General features: G+C 43.9%; 1 protein-coding gene across 1 annotated transcript in view; it reads left to right on the forward strand.

The window, feature by feature from the left end:
• GLI2 (GLI family zinc finger 2) overlaps nt 1-23,123 on the forward strand; it is a 185,874-nt gene that overhangs the window by 44,629 nt on the left and 118,122 nt on the right. The window contains exon 2 of the mRNA XM_054277787.1: nt 3,537-3,699. Coding sequence (XP_054133762.1) covers nt 3,567-3,699 — 133 coding nt within the window. The 5' untranslated portion in view covers nt 3,537-3,566. The remainder of the gene's footprint in view (nt 1-3,536; nt 3,700-23,123) is intronic.

Raw genomic sequence — 23,123 nt, forward strand, 5'->3', positions numbered from 1 at the left:
TGCCAGCAGTCCTGCTCAGGCTGATGCCCTCCAAAAGAGACAGGCATTTTCGGACAGCACTTCAGACTGCTCCTCAAGCACTTGGCAGGAGGGATTGTTTTATTAGGAAAGTTTACGGCTTCTTGTTTTCCCTCAAAGGCAAATGTGACTTTGTTGTTTTTAATTCTGTTGGGATTTCTCCCTTTTAATATACAACACAGCTGTTAAAATAGCTAGGGTTGTCTAGGGCAAATCATATAGCACTTTCCTTGTTCAGATCTCAGATGGCTGCCTTTTTAGTGTCACTGCAGAATTATATTACAGGGCATATGAATAGTGCTGGTATTAGTGTCAAAATCAATTACCCAGCCCTCCTCCTGCAGAGAAAGCTACAAACCTTAGGAAAAATCTGAGTAATCCATTCTGGTTTTCTAATTCTGAGTAATGACGGAGGGCAGAGAGTTGTGCTTGAATAAGTGCATAGGGTCTTTCTCTGTATAGTCACTCCTAAATGCATGCTCTTTACAGGAAAAAGCAGGCTCCCTGTGAAACCCTTTTTCATGCCAAATGGCTCACTGCTAAGATTAATCTGTCATTGAATTTATAAATTCTGTGTGGCACAGAGCAGCAGAAAAAGTTTAGCATCAAACAGAAAGCAAAGTATGCATTGCTTAAAAAATGAATGTTGTGCTCCTGGATAGTGTGGATTGACTGCCTCCACCAATATATCTTCTTATACTGGTAATAAAAACACTTCTATAGCCTTGTGCCTCAAAGGATCTCAAAGCACTTTGCAAATAGGGCAAAGTACTATTTCCTATTTTATGGCTGTGGAAACGGGTTGCAAGAGAGGAGTTAAGCTTTTTGCCCAGGGACACTGAGGAGACTCTAGCAGGTCCATGATGGGGACCTAAATCTCCAGAGTTCCAGTACTGTGTCCTGGTCACACACTGCACCACAGGGAAGGCTGCTGGTCACCAGCTCTTGGCTGCTGTCTGTGAAACCTCAGAAGGTGGGATATGAAATCAGTGTTGGCGCTGCTTTGCTCACTGGTCTCTGTTCCTGGTCTGTGGGCAGAGGTGCTGAGCAGAGCAGGATCTGGCAGGAAGGATGCTTGTGTCTTCCTGGGCTGAGATGATCAGCTCTGGCTGTGGGCTGCTGTGAAAGGAAAATGACTTTTAGTTGCTGCTGACTTGGGGAAAAGCTCAGAACCTCGTAGTCAGCCTGCTCTGCCCCAGGCACCTTTACAAAGCAAAAATAATTATAGATTTATTACCCTAAATCCTGTGAGATTAGAGTAGTTGCATTATGTATTTTTTTTCTAATCTGGTATTTGAGGATTTACCTGTTTAATACAACCATTTATTACAAACACTTGAATATTGTTTTAAATTCATAATTCATTTGAAAAGAGAGCATTAGAGCTGCAAAGACCAGATTTTCAAATACAGGCATGATCTCCTGTCACATTCCAGTTGGATAAATGACACGTCTGAAAAACTGGGTCCCTACTGAGGTGTCTGTGGCAGGGATGTAGAGATTTTGCTTCAGGCATCTCTGGAAAAAACCCATGTCTCTAATCTGCATGTTTCACAGAACAAGTCCTGTTCCCAGTTCCTTCCTTCCCCTGGCTGGCTGCTGAGCTTTGCAGTGCCCGAGGATGCTCCCTCAGCCCCGGGGCTGCCCCCAGGGTCAGGGTGCCCAGAGAAGGGGGTTGGGCTGCGAGGGCCAGCTCTGGTTTCAAACAAAAGTGCAAAGCCTTGAAAGGAGGGACTAAGAAGAAACAGGTGGGGGGTTAGCCATAGAGCCTCTGAAGTTTATTTGCTTAACGAACAGAAGCCCAGGCTGTCAGACCTAGGTCAAATACTCCCGCAGTTTGGGTGTATTTATTTCATACGTGGCCTGTAACCCAACCTGATTCCTGGATTAAACCACTGTAAAGTCCTGGCCCCAGGAACACATCCCATGCTTGCCATCAAGCCCAGCACATGCCGGGGCAGGACCTTGAGGGGCCACCTCGGTGTTCAGCGGAGCCTTGTGTCATCAGTAAAGCCCGTAATTGTGGGTCCTGTCATTTCCAGTGCGAGCTCTGCAGTTTACAGCTGCACACTGTGACCACAGATCCATCACTTCGTTGTCCCGTTAACGTGAGCCACTCCTGAAGGCTCCAGGGATGAGCTGCTCAGGCTGCAGCACACAGCTCCATCGTGGGACACCGCTGTCCCAGAGCCAGGCAGTGGTGACAGTCCTCCACAGCCACCACGTCCCTCACAGGGTGGGAATTCCTGAAATCTTTGTGCTTTCAAGTTTTTAGGAGAGTTCACCTTTTCGTCTAGTATGTTCAGGAGTCAGTCAGTCCTCCAGAGAAAAGGGAGGGAAGTTTTGAATTGGCACAATGGGGTAAAACCACCTGCACACACACAAAAAAATGTTCTGGTTTCCCAGATATTCCCCCGATCCCATTAATTCCAGTAAGGCAAACAGCCAATGTGCTCCAGAGTATTGCAGGGCATGAAAAATTTGCATTTGAAAATTTGCATGTGAAAAATTGCAGATCTGCATTAAAATTAGAAAGGAAAGAGGAATTAGCAGTGGGTTTTCCCAAGCCCAGCCTGAGGCTGGTAGTGCCAGGTAACTGTGCTGGTTGTGTGCAAGGAGGAGTCAGGTGGAGACATGTGAAATCAAACAAGGTAAAATGAGGGGAACAAAGTATTTGCATTCAGAAACAAAGTATGCCTCTTCATTTAAGAGAAACCCCGTTACTACAGTAAATTTGGGATACCCATATATTTGCTTTTAAGTCTGAATCATGCAGAAAAAATGGTCAAAAAGTTCAGGAGCTGCTATGTTTTATCAACCTAAGTTTAAAAAACTAGGTTATTTGTATCTTCTTGTTTTGTGGATATTTCATGGCATTTAATTCACTATTTGTGGCTGATTTTCAGATGCAATTGGTCAGGATAGAAGAAGAGTTTTGAGAGAGAGAGGGATCAGTGTTTGTTAGACTTCACCAGTGAGAACTTGATGGGATATGGGATACCTGCCGTGGCTTATCCATAAGCATTGCTGCAAAGTTCTGATCATGACACTGGTTCCATACCAGCCCACAGAATAGCCACCCACTGTGGGATAGAAAAAACCCCTCACTTTGAATATATGTTTATTTGTATATTATTGGAAATTTTTCACGGAGTTTTTTCTTAGGATGGTCTAGGTCATGTATACAATGGGTAAATCCATGTTATGTGTGCTAAATATTTGTATCTTACCTGTCCTACAATCCTGGAAAGCCCTTTGGACCTGTAAACTTTACTGTCTAGCCCAAGTTTAGCTGGGGATTGTTTTTTGGCCCTGATCTTTGTAGGTCTGTGAGAACACCCAGTCCTTTACATGGTTGTGGCCTTTGTGCCTATGACTGCTGGAGTTGGGAACCCAGGAATTCTTTGCTGCTTGCCATTTGGTTTTGAACTCTGCCGAACCGTCTTATGCTTCATGGAGTTGATTTTTCCTGTTTTGTGAGTGGTGACCAGAATCTGGTTTTGTTTTATGTCCTGTAGGGTTCCTGAGCTGGAAGATGCCCGTCTAAGATGGAAACTTCTGCTTCAACAGCTGCTGGGAAAAAAGAAGGGAAAGGTGCTGTTCTGGAGGGGAATGGCTTTACAGAGACAGGGAAGAAACCCCCTCCTCTAGCAGCAGCGGGAGCAGCAGTGGCACAAGGAGGTACTTTGTTTTCCACAATTTGAAAGCAGCAGGGGTGTTTTTCATTAGACTGTAAGAGTTTAATAAGTATGATGGCATCTGTCTTCCTGTGAACACGCTGAGTTTATTGGGGTTTTTGGCTGTCAGAGGATCTGGAAGCTGTGTCCCTGCATGGCATCTAAACGTCACTGTGGTGTGATGGAGAACTGGACTGGGGTGAGGGAGGGGATGGGTGGTTAAGGGTGGCTCTGGGGGCGTTGGGACATCCCATCAATGCTTGCCACCAGCTGACTGGTGCTGCACAGTGTTGGCAGCAGTGTGCCCTCCACTCCTCCATGGTTAAAGAGCGCCTGGTGGGGCTGGCTGGAGATGGGGAGCACCTCATTATCCTGGTCAGAAAGGGTGTCATGTGCCAGCTGTGATCCTGCTAATGAGCTAAACAGACTGCGTGGTCTCCAGTCATTGCTGCTGGGGTTTCACGGTTAGAGAGGAATTTGGGAATGTCCAGACCCAGTGCAGGAATGTTCATAAAGAAACCCCTCCACTTGTGCTGTTCCTGTTCAAGTCAATGTGTTAAGCAAGATTTTGGTCTTGCTGGTTTTGAAGTCAACTGGGAAGCTCTTGTGGATACCTGCAGGCGTGGAGCCATTACTGGTGGATGTAACTGTGGTGTGCAGGGATGTTGCTCCTGCCTCCTCCTGCTTGCTGTGGCAGGCAAGACCCACACCCATCTCTGGTTCACGTGTGCTGGTGGATATCCAGAGTAGTGCCAGGGCCCGTTGTGGTGGCACAGCTGTGGGCCAGGCTGTGCACACTGAGGAGCCACCATCGCTGCCCTTGCTGGGGACTGCTTGCCATCTTTGGACAGGGTATAAGAGACAAATTTAGTCTCCACCAGTTTGGATGTGACAGGAGACACCCCAGCTGTGTAAACTTTGCAGGCAGCTTTTTTTTTTCCTTTTTGAAATACATGCTGTTGCTAGTCAGAGTCTACCTCAAAATGATCCTGTCATCTCCCCTTCCTTCAGTGCAGGGTGGTTTTTCATCACCCCAGGAGGACAGAATGACTCTTCTGTGAGCTCCTCTCTTTCTTACCCAGATTGGCTGGAGAGTTTGAGTTTTTTGTTGCCTGAGTTTTGAAGATAGTTTCTGACCAAAAAGGCTTAAATCTGCTTTATCTCTCCTTTTTCATAAAGTTTACTACTCAGGTTTCTTTTTCCAATTGACCTGTGAAGATTCAGATGCACAGAATAATGTAGGAGTGGCTAGTAATCTATCAGATTAGTTCATGTTTTTGATAAACTTTTTCTTAAAAGCAACCAGAAAGTCTTTTAGAAAATTGTTTGGAGGGAAATGCAGTTTTGTGGTCCTGGACGGGTCTGAGCCACTTTCCTTGTGAGCACTGCACAGAGTGGCAGAAAGGAAGGCTTGCCAGGAAGCAGAAATAGAGGGGATAGCAATGTGCAGAAGTTTGGCATCCCCCAGCAAATCCCTGAAGAAGCAAAGGCTGTAGGACCTACTGAGGCAGCCCACTTGAGGTATCATCTCAGTGACTGGCAGACCTGAAGGGTTGATTGGCCCCAACATAGTCCAAGCATGTTCTAAAATTCCATAGATGTGCTGTTATGAATAAACACCTTCTCCCCACTTGGCACTTGCCTTGGGAGTGCCTCCACTGAGGAAGCAGTCACAACCTTTCCAGAGATCCAAATGAGGATGCCCTGAGGTGGAGTGTCCATCAGCCCGTGTGGCATCCCTGGAGACCTAATTGGTTTTTAAGCATCCAGTATAATATGTTCTGTTAGCAGTGTGCTCTCACCTTTGGAAAAAAGTGATTTATGGGCTCAATATTTCTCCTTTTAGTAGGAGGAAGTGGAGAAGTAAGTTGAGGATTGTTTGAAGATGTCAGGGGAATTGTGATAAAAGCGTTGTGTAATGAGATGTAAAGAGTGAAATCTCTGTCACGCTGTGAAGAAAAGTGCTCATAAATGACCCAAAATGGCAGCAGTGGAGCAGCATGTGGCCGGGTGCTGGCCCCGGGACGCTGCAGGTGCTGCACGTGCTCTTGTGGCTCCAAGTGCTTCCTTTGAACTCTGGCTAGACATAATACAGGCTCCTGAAAGCCAGCAGCGTGCTTGTGTGTGTGCTTGGAAGTAAAAAAATGGATACAGAGTTGTCTTCTAACCTGAGTTAACTGCAAGGTGTGATTTAGCAGGTGATGACAAAAAGGCTGGGTAGAGATGAGACTCTACTTACATGGTATTCATGCTAATATAACATGTTTGATTCCCTAAACTGAAGTAATTACTCACAACAGGCCTGAACTATGAGTATTTATGCTCATATTTTTACAGAAGAAAGCAGATGAGGCTTGGAGATTAATTAGGAAGTTCAGCTTGATGATGGCATCATCTTTAAAGGGGGGGCCTCTGAGCTCCCCACCCTGCTTTGGGGCCATACGAGCAAGTCTTTATTCTCATCCAAGACAGACTCTTGATTTCATTTATTGCAGAGGTTTTACTCTTTGTACTAGCATATGAGAAAGTGGCAGTGAGGCTCAGCCAGTGCTGCAAATCACCAAGCTGCTCTCCAGAGCCAAACAAATGTAATTTGCAACACATTTCTTCTCCTTTATTCTACTGAGTCACATAGAAGGAGTGCCATCATAGCACGCTTTGCATATTTCTCAGATCACAAGGTTTTCTTTTTCCCTTGTAGGAATTAATAGATTCATAAGGTTTTATGTCTAATTAATGGAAGGAATAAACTGAATATTAGTTAAATAACTGAAGAACAATTTGATTCTATTATTAGTTAGACTGTATTATTATAAGGTAATATGTTCAGTCTGCATTTCTAGTTCCCTTGCTTTGGGTATTTTTCCAAAATGTTTCCAGCCTCTAACAAATTAAGTTATGGCTGTGGGAAAAGAGATCGATACTGTTGATGCTGGCAGTAGAGAAGAGTCCTTTTGTACTAAAAATTTGCATCCCAGTCTTCTGAAGCTGCCATTTTAAACATCATGCACGACAGTTTTTTTATAGTAACTCATTGATCAGATGTTCAGAAATTGGCTTCACAGATATGACATCAGGGAAGTCTCTCCTAATTTTATGTTTTTCCATAAATCATGTTGGCCAAGGAGTCAAAGCTCCTCTTTTCACTTGCAGTAGGGGCAGCTGTGTATGTGTGACTGAGATGGAAAGTGTTTATAATGACAGCATGTAGGAACTATAGACAAGTTAAATCTGTAGAAGAGGCTCTTGGTTTTATTGTCTTCTACTTCTGAAGGGCAACTTACAACAGTTCAAGTTCAGAAACCCCTTCTGTTGAATACCAGAGTCCACATTGCTGTGTGGGGTGGGAGGGTTTGTGCAGAGCACCACGAGTGGGGCTGGGTTGTGTCCTCCAGGCTGGCTCTGACATGTCCTCTGTACCTACAGGCATGAGGAAGCCCAGGCACATGACTGGGGGGGAAATTCAAATGAGCCACTCTTTCAAAGGCAGAGATATTTAGGAAGATAGGTTTCTCATCTCGTAATAAAAATTAAATACAAATTCTCCTAAATGCTAACTGCCCAACTTTAACAAGGTCCAGAATGCACCTTTCCCTCTCCACCCCACCCTCTGCATGACACAAACTCCAAGTTCCCAAATTGATGGTGTTTATGTTTGAAACATTTTTCTGATGTCTGGCTCTGTCAAGACTAATTTTAGCATTTCTAAAGCTGGGTAAAAATACAGCCTCATTACTTTGATGTCAGAGCATAGTTTACTATTAGTATATTCTGGGGTTTATCATTTTAGTCATGTTTAACACAGCTACAGCAGGCATGCACTATTAAATCTGGCTTATTTTACATTCCTGTCCGAAATTATTTATTTGGAACAATTTCCTCTCTATCAAAAGACACGGCTAATGCTGAGTTTTAATGTGTTATTTACACACAAAATAACCTATTTACAACTCAGTATCTGCCGCAGGGAGAATGAATGGGGCAGTGCTCCCTTCATCCTGTTGTATCTGAGTTTAACAATCTGGATTGCTAATAGAACCATTTATCACAGGGTGGTAATTTATTTTATGTTAGCTGCACAGGTCTCCCTGCCTCTGATCTATGGAAATACTTTGTATATAATGAAGTTCAACAAGTCATTTGGTGTAAACATGGGGAAGCCAAGCTGCAGAACTAGTAAGGCTCTGGCTGTGCTTTTTTTTTTTTTTTCCAGGAGGTAACGACTCTCCTCTGATATTAAGGCTTCAGTTGATGAAATACAGCTCTTTGCCCTGTGTGTGCTTTAAAGGCAGAGTATGGGGCTTTTCTGCAGCGGATCAGATTGGGATGGAGTTTGCTCGCTTGATTTATGGGCTGGCAGGAATGCTTAGTTCTGCAGAAGTAGCACACTCAGCCCTTTCACAGGCAGAGGAGAAGGGCAGGGAGCACCTCCCATCGCTCTCCAGAGGTCTTCCATAAGCAAGCCCCAAGTGGCATTGGCAGGGAGTCCTTATGCAGTTCAGCTTGTCTTAGTGCTGGATTATGGGAAGACCATGTAAATGAGGAGGAGGAAATGCCAGCATCCCAGCACACCTCAGCGCTCTGAAAAAATATATAGTCTGTGTGGCCCGAGACTCAGACAAATTAGAATGAGAACAGCCCCAATGAAGTCATCTCCTATGTCCACCCTGGAGGGGCAGGGATCTTCTTGAAGAATGTTTTTCATTCAGTTCACATTTTCCAGGAAAAGGAACATAACCAGTACAAGCACATTCTTAGTTTCTCTGCCCTGCACTGCTTTGCTGTGTACATCTTAAAATACTGAGAGATGTATTCAACAGAAGAGCTGGAACTGGCTCCAGGGGGAGAGGGGGCAAGTGGTTAAAACTGAGTGATGGGAAAATCCTGTAATTCAGACTGAGAAATTCTCCTACTGCACAGACTTCAGTGGCCCCCACCTTGGGTAGAGCTTCAGTGCAGTGCTGCCACAAGAGCAGCAGCAATCAAGAACTGTATTTCTTCTCTGACTGTTTCTGTCAGCCTTTCATGAAACTAATTCTGTTGGGTTCTAAGGTGTATTTCTTTGCTACTGTAGCCCTTCTGAGTGGGCAGATTGCCTACAGTCCCTTGTGTACCCACTCATGTCCCTTTGGGCAGCTGGATGTCTCAGATGCTCGGACTGGTGCAGTGCTGAGGCTGTTCCCCAGTCACAGGATATCAAGGACAGTGACAAGCTTGCCAGCTTTGTCTCATGCTGGTCACCTGACACCTGCTCTTTGGGTTGGTTTAGAAGGATTCGTGTAGAGATAAATGAAGTCAAAGCCAGGCTGGACCATTTTTGTGTTTCGTGTGCAGCATCTGGGGTGTGGGCCTGGCAGAGAGCTCTCTGGGAACAGCAGGTTTAGTTCTTCAGTTACAGTGGCAGAATTTTGATAATTAAGATTGCCATAAACTGTGCTATAAAAGCATGTCTTGTCTTCTGCCTGCCCTTTCTCTTCTATCCACAGCTTGCAATGCTGTCTCCCTAGTTTCTTCCTCAAAAGAGTCAGCCCAGGTAATCCTTTGCTTTGCTTAAATGTGTGATTGGAGTCTGACTTCTTGGTTTGTTTTCTTTTTTCCCTCATGGGGGAAAGTCCTTGCCCAGGCCTCTCCGCTGACTTTGTGTGGGAGCCAACCCTGTGGGCAAAGGTGTGACCTCAGAGTGGATAACCATTAATGTTTACAGACTTTTTCATTCAAATTGTGGAGCCCTTAGATGACGCAACAGCTTTATGGTTGGACTTGATGATCTTAAGTGTCTTTTCCAGCCTAAACAATTCTATAATTCATAGCATCAGCTAGCATTCTCTAATTGCATACAGCTCCTCCACACTGTTACAGCAGAAGTTCCTATAATTTCAGCTTGTTACAGATGCAAAGGTACTTTTGAAGGCAGTAATTGTATTTCATCCCTAACCATACTGCAGGTTTGCACGCCAAGTTGAAAAGCTTTTATGACTTTAAAATAGAAAAAGTAATTCTTCACAGGCTGGTTCTGGCATTGGTGATCCCAACCATTAAGCACCACCTGGAAGACCTTTGTATTTTGTGAGTGTATTATCTTACCATTAATAATAACTGTAATAATAATAAATTCTGCATTTCTATTACTCCGTAAGCCCCATAAGTTTATTCTGGCAAATACTGGTAAGTCTTCTTCTCTGGGGACCCAGCTTAGACTTCATTTAAGTGCCCCTCAAAGGGTACCTAAATATCACCTTTTTAACTGGTGCTAAACTTATCTATTGTGGATTGGTCAATTGTAGTCAAGAAAATCTAGTGGTGATAATGGATTATCTCCTGGATTGTCTCTTCTCCTAGCATGTTCCCATAGCTTGAATTTTTAGTATCTCTGGCAGCTTTTTGCTTGAATATCTGTGAATTTGTGCAGGTTTTATAAATCAATTCTCCCAACACCACCCATTAGCCAAGGCATTTGAGCCTGCCATAATCATGGGAGTTATTTTGTCTAAAGTTGGCTGCCTAAGTGTTAGGTGTCTAGTTTGGGATGCTTTTGCATTAGAGTGGAGTGAATCACATTGTGCCTGCTTTATTCCTTTGAGGGCTTCATGCCTGATTTAATGTTAGGTGGAAAAATCCCAGTCTTCCCAACTTTGCCAAAATTGCAGAGTGGGGTTAAAGGGAGAAACCCAGGTGGGACTAGATTAATATTTGAAGCCTTTCATTCATGTTCATCAGTCCATAGCCTGATGAGCAGTCTGGGAGCCCTGACTGCCAGCTCTGAACTGAAATCTCACCCTTGGCTTCTCAAGTTAGAGGCAAACTCAACACCCAGATGTCAACACAGCCAGGGGGGCTGCTTCCCAGAGCTGCTCCTGCTTTACACCAGGTTTGGCAAAACTAGTGTTTTAACAGCTCATTTAGAGAGATGGGAAATTTAAAATCCCCACTAAAAATACAAGGGGAAAAAACCATAGTAAATTCTCAAGGCTACAAAAAGCTCCTAAAAATAACCCAAATGGAGGAAAGCTATTAATGCAAAAGTAAATAATTATGTTAAGGGAAGCAACTAGAGAGGCCAGTTGTGTAAATCACTTTAAGGGGAACAAGCCTTAGATAAAATCCATCCTTTTATCACACAGATTAGGTCTACCTTTGGATGCTAAATAATTGATAGGGTTTGGCAGAGTGTTTCATGGCTGCCTGCACAGAGCAGTGGGACTGCTCCTGAGGTCAGACGAGTGGCAAAGAAAAATGTTCCTAGAAATGCTGTGCATCCAATACCAGCACCAAGAAACAGGGCTTGTATTCCCAGCACCCCCTAAAGAAATGGCCTTGAGAAGGCATCCATAGACCTTGCTGTGAAAAGAGGATTTGGCATTGTTCCTCACCTTGTTAAACTGCCCCCCATGAAATCAGGTTGTCTGTTTTCATGGTTTTGTGTGGTGATGAGTGAGGTGCAGAGACCTGAGAGGATACAGCCAGTTTCACTGGAGCTTTATAATTAGAGAAGATTAATTATGCTATATGGTGGCTTGTGGGAAGCCCAGGGCTTGTGGGGGGATTTCTTGCTTTGTGCAGCCCCCACACAGCCTCAACACCTCAGCATCTGTCTGCATATGAACATCCTGGCAAGACAGGGAGATGTCATTGCTCCCATTCTGCAGACCGGGAGCACAGGGGATTTTTTTCCAGGGTCAAAGTGGCTGAAATGGGTTGAGCTGTTTCAAGAGATGTCAAGAAGTGATTATCTCTGGGACTTCAGAAGTTCATATGTGGTGTACATGCAACGTGGATAATAGTGCAGAGGTCTTAGCCCAGGTTCCTTGGTTCACCATATCCACTAGCAAGCCCTTCCTCTCTCAATGATATGCCGTGTAATCATGGTCAGATGACTCAAATCCTCATGCCCATCTGCCAAACGGAGGCGTTGTTTCTTTCCCTTCAGGAGAGATGAGCACAAGTTGTGTATGCATCATCCAGAGCCTCTGAGAACATCACGATGCAGCAGTCAGCTCCATTCCTCTTGGTTGCATAAGGGTATGAAAATGCTCAGTAGCACAAATAGGTTATCACTGAATTTAAACTAACTCAGCAGTGCCTTTGTTCAGTACCTAGCACAGGGGGCTCATAATTAGTGACTACAGATTTTTCCAGAACCAAGTGAGACAAAAATTGCAGAAACCTTACATTCTGAAATAAATTGATATCCCATGAATTCTGTGTGGGGACTGTGCTTGACAGGATGAGTTCTCTGATCATAATGGTAATGACAGAGAATAAAACCTCAGCCAAGATTGTAAATTTAGCTCTTGAGGGAATGAAGGGGATATAGTATTTTAATGCAAACTTCTTCAGAATTATGTTAAACTCGTGACTTTACATGTGTTGGAAAATGACCTATGCTGGATGTTCTGTGACTCCCATAGTAGTGTTGGGTTGAAATCAGGCAAACCTTGCTGGAAAGAACTGAGCAAAACTTTGGACACATAGGCTGAGTCCAAAATGAAAATTTAAAAAATTGAATGTGATCCCACATGACCACAAACTTGATGGAAATCAATTCTGCCTTCTCTGTAGTTTGTTAGAGAGCTCAGTGGGGGTTTCTCTCCTCTTTTTTTTTTATACCTCTTTCCTCATCCTGGAATCCCAGATCTTTTTAAGATCATCCCATTGAAAATGCTTTCAATTGAAAGTAAATCATAAATAAGAACAGGAGGATTATAAGCAAAATATTTATATTTACTGCCACCAGTATCTGATTTCTAAAATACAGTGACATTTTCAGGGATTGAATGGTGCCATTTTAGCCAGATAGCTGTTCTATTCTGTTCTCTCTTCTTACAGTGATTGGCTCTTGACTGACAGATTTTCAGAAAAAATCACAGCTGGCAACAGATGCATCCTTAAATAAACAGTTAAAGTAGATGTTTTGATGGCTTCAGTTGTATTGATATAAAATATCAGTGTCTGACATTCCTGAAAACTATCCAATAGAGGAGGTATCTTCTTCTAAGCCCCTGGCCCCGTGTGTGCTGCTTCAACAATAGTTTAATCTTTTAAAGAAAGCAGAGGTTTTATGCACCTGTGGGGATGCTCTGAGCCAAGAGAGAGTGATAGGGGGTCAGCACCGCTGACCCTGGAGCCAGAACGTTGGGTAATATTTAGATTTTTCTGAAATTAAATTTTTCTATTTATGAGGTGATGAAATTACCTTTCTGACTCAGTTTTTCTACCTGAGACTCACCCTGGTTTATGGCTACTCTTTTTGGGATGGACCAGCAGTGATGGTGGGAATTTCCTACATCCTGGCTGGAGTGAATGTCCCTGTCCTGTGTTAATGTGTGCAAGTGCCTTTGTGCAAGTGAGGCATGAGGTTAAGCTAAATCTGTTTGTGTTGGTTTGCCGGTACAGCTGATGATGTTCTTTCAGAGGCATTTACTGCCACGCTATAAAGTAAAACCAGAGAAACACAAAGGTGAGGACTTTAGGCATTGGTTTGCACGTCCCGTTTTAACGAGAGGAATTATTATGTGTTGTGGGAAGCTGATCCGACTCCCAGAGGCTGCTTGTGTGAAGATACCCAATTTTTTGGTGGCTCCCTACAGTGAGGGCACAGAACTGAGCCTGGAGAAAATTAGTTTCAGTTCCTGATGAAGTCTCAAACTTCCTTCATGATTTTGGGAAAGCTGCTTGACTTCCCTTTGCTCCCTCATTTATATAATGAACTCGGGTTGTTCTTTGGGCCTCCAGGCCCATCCATCAGCATCTGGTTAGCATGTTTATGGCATTGGTCACAAGGAAACACTTAATGGGTCAGACTGTGGGGAGGTGACCATTTCCCACTCCCCACCAGCTGCAAGAGGGTGCTGCTGCCCCTGGGTGCTGCCTTACAAGTGACCTTGTTCATATGTCTTAGGTGTCACATGTATTGTCCAAAGGGGATAATAAAACAGTTTTTTAGGGTTGGGGAAGAGAAGTTTTAGTTCTTGCAGTAAAGGTGTTTTCAATATCTGCAGCGGAGAGATCATTTGGGGAGATAGAGATTGAGTGTATTCCAAAGGGCCGGTGCTTGCTCTGAAGTGAGGTGATCTTACCTGGAACTCAGCTGGAGAGCATCAAGTTGTTAATAACAACTTGTAAATGTAAATATTCTGTATCAAAACAAGAGAAAATTATTTTTCTTAGTTCAAAACAGTTTCTTATGTAAGTAGTCTGTGGGTGAGCTCCAAATACCTCAGTGTGAGTTTTGTACACATCTGGATGAATTTACAGAGACTGTGGAGAGCTTCATGGTTTACCCTGACCCAGGCAATAGACACCCAATAGACATGTATATTCACCCATTCTAGCAATAGACAGTGGTCTTAGCAAAGCCCTTTGTAATTAGACTCTTGCATGCTAGGTGATGGAAGGATAAAATAATTGTCATGGGATAACAGCTTTGGAGAGAAACTTAGTTTCAGCTTACCTTCCCATTAGTCTGCTGTGCACATGCAAGCTCTAATACTGTAATCAGCTGCAGAGGAGCTGGCAGTGCTCTTGTTTGGTGTGATTTTTTTTCCCTTTGAAAACTCCAGAGGAACCTTCTTGTGCTGTTAAAAAGACACCCTTAAAACATCTTTACTGCAGGGTCCTGTGTTTCAACTGCTGGAGCAGTGACTCTTAAAATAGATATGAGATGACTGAATGTGTGAAAAACATTTGCATCTCATATTCTGAGCTCTATGCATTCTGCATCACTTATGCAAGCACATTAAAAGGGTGGAGAGTTTTGCAAATTCTTTTGCTACTTTTAATTCCACTCAGAGCAATGTCTTTGCAGGTGAAATAATATCCAAGGCTATCTTTTGGTCACACAGAGTCACTGACACTTGAAACAGGCTGGATTTATATGTAGTTACTAAAAAATATATAGCAAAATTAAAGTTTCAGACACTGAGTTCACATGCATTGCCCATTGTAAAGATAAGTAACGGCTGTTATAAGAACCCCTAAATGGTTACCTTTGGGACATAAAAGGGATCTTTGAAGACAGTAAGTCTTAATACAGAAATGTTTACTCATAAAAAATACATTTGGAATGGGGGAGGGGAACACATTTCCTATTAATGCAGGGTTTGCCTTTTATGGCAGGTTGTAGCAGGTCTTTAACCTCTGTAGCACTTGAGTGAGGATAGAAATGAGCTTCTCTAAGTATCAGCCCACAGGGCCTTTCCTCAGTGCCTGTATCTGCAGTGGTTTTAGTTTATTCTTCCTTTCTGTGACCATAATGAAAAACTATTCTTTTCCAGCCTCAAATCCTTCCCATAGTTAAGTCCTGAGGGCAGAATAGAAATGTCCTCCTGAATTTGCTTCACTTAACCTTGTGTTTTGTGAGATACAGAGCTGATGGCCCAAACCAGTGGGGATTTGAAGGCAGTGTCAGCTGAATAAGGCACGAGAAGAGAAGAAGGAATGGACCTTTGAAAGCCATGGTTATGGATGCCAAAAAGAAGGGTTGATGTCTCTCTAGACACTTGCAAAGGGTGCAGCTGTGCCCAGCATTCCCAGTCTGTGCATAATTGGATGGTGGCTCATGTCACCTATGAATTTTCTGGTACCAGTTCTGCAGGTAGTTTTGAAATTATTTTTCCAGGCAATTATGATGTTCAGTGAGGCAAAAGAAAATGCCAGGAATATTTGATCAGCGTGAACCCCATAACTAGGGAGGATGTGATTTCTGCTTCAAAGTTTTGCAAAGTTATTACTTGATGGGGTAGGACACAGGGTGCCAGTAACCTCAGAGTAGTAGAGAGAAGCTGAGAGTCCTTTATGGAAATCATGGTGGACTAAAGTCAAAAGGTTTTACTCAGATACCATAATACACAGAGCAGCAGAATTAGCCTGGACAAATTGTGTGGGAGGAGGACTGAGCTGTGCAGAGGGATCTGAAGGCCTTTGACCAGCTGCTATACAGAGATGTGAGAAACAAGAATCTAACAGCAGTGTTAGAGCCAACAGACACCATTTTGTGGGATCCTCAAGGGGAGAACTTGGTAGCAAAGGGAAAAGTTAGGAAATACTACACACTCAGAAGTCTAAGAAGAAATTGGCTGGGTGCAGAAAAAGACAAAAGGTAGATAAGCTGGAAAAAAATACATGTTGTGAAGATGAGGTGAGATGACTGGATTTCTGATGAACCTTTTCCCTAAGCCCTTGGACCAGTGCAAAATTAGTTCTTCACATGCTAGTGACAGGGCAGAACGATTGGTGGGCTTTGTTATTCTTGTTCCAGAGCATCATGCTCATCCAGGCAGTAATCTTTTTAGGTGAGTAACAGAAATTAGGTTTTAAGTCACATACTGACCTGTCTTTGTAATTAATACAGCGTGTTCTGGTCACGTAATGAGAGAGAAGACAGATTAAATGAAAGACAGGCAGGATTTTCATTCAGGAAATTGGTATGGTAATGACAGATATGGAGTCTTGGCATGTTTCAGATAGGCTTCGTCTGGCCTCTTCAGGTAGCAGATACAAGCACGGCGCTCACTTATATTCACCCAGTCAAGCATGAGGAGGTAACAAGTTCTCCAGGGAGGCTGGTATTTAATATCTGCCAGAAGCCTGCTGGAGAATACTAATACAGATCCCAGATTTAGTGTGCCCTGGGAATGCAGATGGTTGGTAGCAACGTGCCTGGCCCAACAGCCACATCTCCCTTAGCTCCGTGGCAGAGCTGCCTGGGTTTTTATCCCCTGCTGTTTGGATTGTAAAACTGATGACTTGGCCAAAGAAGCCTTTTCTGACTTCCCTGGGAGGAGGGTTAGCAGGCAAGAGAGGGAATGACACTGGGGTTTCTGTTGGGGTGTCTCACTCATGGACAGGGGGAGTGGCACCATCAATTCCCCTGGATGTCACTTGGAGCATTCTCTTGGGCAGAACAAGCCAAGTGCTGTGAGGCAGTGAGGGCCACAGGGAGGATTTGGGCTCGAGGAGAAGCTTCAGCCAGCTCCTGCAGTGTGTGTATTCCCCTCTGAGGGCCACAGGGAGGATTTGGGCTCGAGGAGAAGCTTCAGCCAGCTCCTGCAGTGTGTGTATTCCCCTCTGAGACCACAGCAAGGGCAGAGGGAGGGTGGCAGAGCTGTGGAGATCCCGCAGCTTGTCCTCAGGCTGCAGCAGGGAAGGAACCTGGTATGAGTTTCACTTTCTTACCAAATAAAGGGAAAAAAGCCCCAAACCCCTGCAAGGCTACTTATAAATCAGGGCAATAAAACTACCGGTGGTCATGATCAAATTATGTGGTCTAAATCTATATAAAAGAACCGGAGCAGGTTCAGTGCAGCACAAATGTCCTTCGTGCTGTAAACAGTGAATGGGGGGTGAGGAGAAGGAGGAAGGGCAGGCACTGGGCTCCCAACACCAACACACCGGGGAAACAATTTGCTGAGGTGGTTGAACTACATGTTTTCAAAATCTGTTTGTGTCCATAAGGGTTTAAGAAAAGGATGTCGTCTGCTTACTCGGTAACTTGTGTGTGGCCTGTGAGTGGTTTCAGATGCCGGGCCAAAACCAAATAATCTCTCCTTTTAGGAAATTTGAAAAGTATGCATGCATCCCAAAAAAGAACAGAGATTTTTCACTGATGTCCCATGCTCGAGCCACAACGCCTTGTGCAATTGTGGCACTGTGTGCTGTTGAGATGGGGAGAGAGGTTGCTGAGCCGCCTCTGCTAGAAAGAGACCAGAAATGACTTGGGCTTTCATGAGACTGAGTTAATAGGTTGTTTTTAATGGGAGAAAGAGCTACCAGGGTACCTCGTATATCTTCAGAATTTAGCTGAGTGCTGCAAAAATGTCCATATTAGGACATGTTCCTTACTAGAAGTGAAATAACAGAACTAGTGAACTTTCACAGTACGAAGAACTTGTGGATGAAGTTGAAATTTCTGATGGTGTAGGAGAATTTTAAATTGAAGGGTTTTGCTTCTTTTTTGAGTACCTTGGTCATGCTGATGAGTTCATAAATCTCTGTGGTGTTTGACTAATATACCAAGGATCTGCACTGTCCTACTCAAAAGTGGTAGCAGCCATCAGTATTAATTAAGGGCTATATTAGAGAAGAGCAGGGGGAGCAAGAGGGGTCTTTCAAGTCTGGCAGCCCCCACTTTCAGAGGAAATGGGCAGAGACTGCACACATGCAGTCAAAAGCCAGTGTGACTCCCCATGTCTGCACAGCAGCTCCCTGGGGCCAGCAGAAGGTGTGAAAGACTCCTTGGCTGGAGGGAGAAACTTAAAATTTTCTGGGGCATGGGGGTAAAAGAAAAAAAAAGCCAAGAAGCTAAAAGCAGTAGCAGGTTTAGGCACAATCCATAGAAGACCACTGCAGGCACCAAGAAATTTAATAACCTGTTATATTTATGTAGCACATTTCATCCTCAAAGCGTTTTGCGAACTTAATGATGTGCAAACTATGTGCACACGTATCCTTTCATCTGCCAACGACTGTAGCCGCCTTCAGTGTGAAGCCTGGTGATGGCTGCTTAGCCATCACAACAGTGTAGAACAGCAAGTGGAAAATGCCTGAAGTGCAGGAAGATTTAGGGAGGCAAAACATAACCTTTGGGCAAGACAAAGGGATTGGGAACACTTGTGCTGGCAAAGTGCACATATCTTCTGTGACTACAGTCGATCAGATCTTTTAGCAATCCCATCAGATAGAGCTTTCTTTCGGGAAAGCTGGAAAATTCACCTTAGCTGTCTGGAAATCTGGTGTGAGCTCTCTTTTGTGCCAGTTGGCAGTCTCCCACCTCAAAAAGTAGTTGCTGACTTGGACTCACATGAGCTGCTTTTCCACCTGAGATCCAGTGGGATCAGATGACAGTGTTCTACAGATGGCCTTGTGATGTTGTCCATTTCTTGAATTCCACTTAATGGCATTCTCATCTCAAAGGAAGAGTGTTTATTTTTTAGAAGGGTCAGTAAGTGAGTGTTAGAGATCCAGGGAGAAGTACAAGTTGCTAGCATCTCAAATTTTTCAGAAAGGGAAAAAAAAGTTCCACACCATTATCTTCCCAAGGAAGTTCTGTATTGTCAGGCGTGATAGTTTTCAATGTCACCCTCCCTGTAAGAGTTTTGGTGTGCCATCTAATCCCCCAACCTAATGAGTTCTGCAGGGATGCACCATGATAACTAAAGATCATTTACCTGAATTGCTTTTTAATTTCTGGAATGGGAAGCTGCTTGTGCAGCAGGATAATTACATTATAATTTACAGCAATCCAAAATCAATAAATTTAGTCATATTGGGATAGAGAAGGAGGATGAAAATCCCCCCCACCATTAAATTATTCTACACTCTGTACTTGATGATCCAAGAACTCAACAATAAACTTTGGGGGATGGGAGAGAGGGTTGCAGAATCACTGGCTTCCTGAGGCTGGCCAGTAAATCAGCCTTGTCCGGTGATTTCTACAGTGAAATGACACGTGGTGTGTTTGCAGAAGAGGGCAAATACAGCAGATAATGTCCTTTTTCTGATTTATTTTAATTATGGAATATTGAAGGAGAGAAAATGCTCTGTGCTCTCTGGCACCTTATTCCAGTGGGGAAAAGCTGATGAGCCACCACCAGCTGCGAGCTAAACCTGGGCATCTACCTGAGCTCTGCTCCCTGCCTCAGTGTGACAGTGGAGTTGAGTAATTATTGGCATGAGCCACTAAGGGAGCTGCTGGGGTTTCAAGCTCTTGATGTGTTCATCAAGATAAGATTGGAAGCTTTCCTCCAAGTTAGTATTTTTGCCATGTACGAGCTGTTTGGCTCATTGACTCATCTCTCACAAGGAGAGTGGGCTGTGCAACATCGGGGTATCGTGAGCTTCCCTGTCTGGGAAGGGCCACTTGAGGGATGGGTTTTTCTTTTGGAGTGTTGAAAACACAGTAGTGCTCTGGTCACTGGAAACACTGAAGGAGGAGGAATGACCTCCAGTGAGAAGGTTGGTCTCAGCTGGCCCTTGCAGCTGCTGCCAGCCCCTCTTTGGTGCAAGCCAAGCCCTGGCAGCAGCAGTGCCAGTGTAGCCCCTGCCTGGGCCACCAGCCCTGCGGTGTGCACAGTGCTCCATGTTTCCAGGAGTCCACCCAAGACTCAGGTTTGGTTCTGGCAAGTGAGAGGAATAGCAAATAGACACAGGTAGCCCAAACACACCCCTCCCTGATTTAAGAGAAATATTATTTGAGCAGACAGTTCAAAGGAGTTCAGTTGGGCACATGGCGATTGGAGCTGTGGTTTGGTCTGGGATTTTTCCTTCTGTTTTCTTTAAAAGAAAGTATCTGGTTGTATTAGATCCCACCCATGTCTTCACTGCTGAATTTATCTCACAGGAAGATGTATTAGATGTTTCTGGACTTCCCCCACTCAGACTGACTCAATTTTATTTTTCCTTTGAAACCACAGAAAAGCTGTCGATGCTGCACCCAAAAAAGGATGCTGTATGAAAAGGAAATCACTTTGTCTCTTGTATTTGAGGAGGATTATGATCTGGCATGACCTCATTATGGGTTAGGCGAGGATATTTCTGGAAATACTAATTAAATACTTTTTCCATCCCTTGTGCCCTTGCAGCAAGTGTAGACTTTATAACAAGAAAAAGAGGGGAAAAAAGCTGTCTGCAAGGAATTTTTTCAAGCTCTTTCTCCACTCAAATGAAGGAAGTACAGTTACAGTCATGATAGCAATATTACAAGCTATTAAACAAAATTTTCCTAGTTATGATGAACTAGAGGAAAATAATTATCTGAAAGAAGACAGTAAATGTGGGATTCTTTTGGTGCTTTTGTCTATGCCTGACTTCAGGAGTCTGAATTGATCTTGTTATTTCAGCACGATTACTCTGAACTGCTGAAAGCATCCTACCTTGTGCAGTTTTTTTTGTTTAGTTTTTCTCCCCCAGTCAGGTTCAGTGAGCACAAGCAGCAGTGCACAGCCCCACAAAGGGTCCCGTTGGCAGCAGCCGGCAGCGAGCTGGGACATGGACTGCAAATCTGTTACATGGGCACAGCCAGGGATGAAATTCCATGGTACCATGTTTTAATGTATTTATTAATGGATATTCTCCTGTTATTTCTCTTGGTGGCATTTTCCTCCTGGGTTTACCCATTTTGCTCTCAGAGATCTGTTCTCAACTTGTGGCATTTCAGTGAGTTAAAACAGCTCTGAATCCTGCCCTGACTGTCTGAGCTGTTTCCTATTGAGGTCAGTGGGAGTCTTCCACTTAACTTCAGTGGGAGATGGACTTGGCCACTGACAAAATGTCTTCAAAAATTGCCTTCAGCAAATAAGCTTGTAAATGTTAGCACTAAAATAGCGACATGCAGGCCCAAATATGTCTGTATTGAAAACACATGCTATCAGATAAAAATGTGTTCTGACAAAACCTTCCGACATCATGATGAAGAGGCTGTAAAGATTTTTAAAATTTTTTGATCATATATTTAGCACTTTGGTTTGTTGTTCTGTTGTGTGGCACACAGGATTGAGTCTAATGTGGCAAACACCAGACTTGTTTGAACGAGCGGTCAGTGGCTTTTGTTTCCGGTTATTGTTCTAAGTCTAGAGATGTGGTTCTTCTTTTCCATGTGAATGTGAGATTTTGTCCAAATTTCAGTATTCCTCTGGTATGTAACAATATCCAGTCCTGCATGTTGTTTAAAGTCTCATTGCCTCCATGGGAATGAAACAGGACTGCTATATTATAGCCAAAGGAGGGAAATGGATGCTTTCTCACAATAACTTCAGGAATTGTTTCTTGACCTGCAAAACCACAACCTTGCATTGAAATATCACAAATAGAGAGAAGGTGTGTGGGAACTGTCCACATTTTTACACTTTTGCTCTCTCTGTACTTCACAATGGCTAAGGAAAAATGAAAGCTGTGGTTAGGGTGGCTTGGGGCAGCTGTTGAGTGGACCATGGCTTGTCTGTCATCAGCATTCTCAAGTGCTGCACTTGAGTGATGGTTAAGGCAAATGGAACTGGGTGATGGCTTAAATGCCTGTTGTAAATTGTCAAGTCCCAGGAGTGGATTGATAACAGATAACTTGATTCAAAGCAAAGCAGAGCATCTGTGGAAGTGGTGACTCCATCAGCCATCCCAAGCCCTGCTGCCTCTGCCCATCAGTGAGCCAGAGACACCTGGCCTTCAGCAGAAGAAAATCAAAAGATTTTATCCTGGCTCATCTGAGATGTTTGGTCTAACCATCTCCATCCTCCAGATTCAAGTCAGCAATGCTTGAAAACTCCACCCATCCACATGGGTGATGCAAATGCTGTTGTTTCCTTTGTTTCTGGTTCTCTTGCAGTAGTAGGTCTTTGTAGGGATAAAAATCAAAGCTCGTCCTCTAAAGTCTCTTAAAATGCGTTTTACTCATTGCCTGGAACAGGGAAGTATTTGTCGGGGTAAATCTTGGGGAGCTAATGGAAGCTGGAGCTCAATGGATAAAACATTGAGATGAGCTGGGGTTTGCCAAGACAAACACTTGCACTTTTCCAGACCAGTGGGACATGCTCACATACTCATATCAAGGTGTCTTGATGGGTCCCTGTGTGTGTGGTGGCAGAAGCAGCCTTCTGGTGGTGCAGCTTTTTGCCTTTTTTTTTTTTTTTTTTTTTTTGGCCAGAGCGTCTGTCTGTGCTCAGGACTTCAGGGGGTGGAGCAGAGTATGCAGGAAAGGTACCAAGGCCCATCCCACTGCAAGGGAGCTGAAGACATCCACAGTGCTTTGCAAATTGGATGTGGGGTGGCTGGTTCAGCCTGGACCCATTATATCAAGGGGAGGAGCACAGAGAGACACTGTGCAGAGAGTTAACCATGCCGCAATATTTTTGGCTTTGCAAGAGAAGGGGTCCCATTCTTCCCGTTAGCCTAGAAGGCTTTTGAGAAGCTTTGACCTTCTTCCTCTCCAGCTCTTGAGCTGAAGTAGGGCTGTTCCTTTGGGTAAATGCACTTGTAGGATAAAGGTGCAGATGGTTCAGGTCCTGGTCACTGCTGTTACAGCATGCTGTGAGACTAAATCACAGCTTGGCACAGCCACTGAGCCCAAGCCGATTATGTGAAAAAGTAACACATGAGCAAATTCAGGGTGAGGCAGGAGAACAGTATGGGATTTAAAAATCTCAGCTCTGTTATTAATTTCTCTGGAAAAGGTGAACTAATGATACTACTTTTAGTTCATTAGTATTTAGGCTAAAAATATGTTGGCTTTGAAAGAAAATGATAAAGTAAAGGGGAAAATGTAATAAAATCTCCCCCCCACTTCTCCTCTTAAAGAAATGTTTTGCACAGAGACAATTCACTGATTAGAAATGAAAAGTTGTGGTCCCGTGGGGCCAGGTTGGAATTACTGCATACCACTTGTCTTTGAAATCAAGGCCTCCAACCTTAGTGTCCAGGTGGGGAATTCCGGTGGCTTTACTC

This window comes from Melozone crissalis, unplaced genomic scaffold (assembly GCF_028551555.1).
Source record: "Melozone crissalis strain CALT ecotype California unplaced genomic scaffold, PUWL_Pcris_2 ptg000023l_1, whole genome shotgun sequence".
In the NCBI taxonomy this organism is placed as follows: Eukaryota; Metazoa; Chordata; class Aves; order Passeriformes; family Passerellidae; genus Melozone; species Melozone crissalis.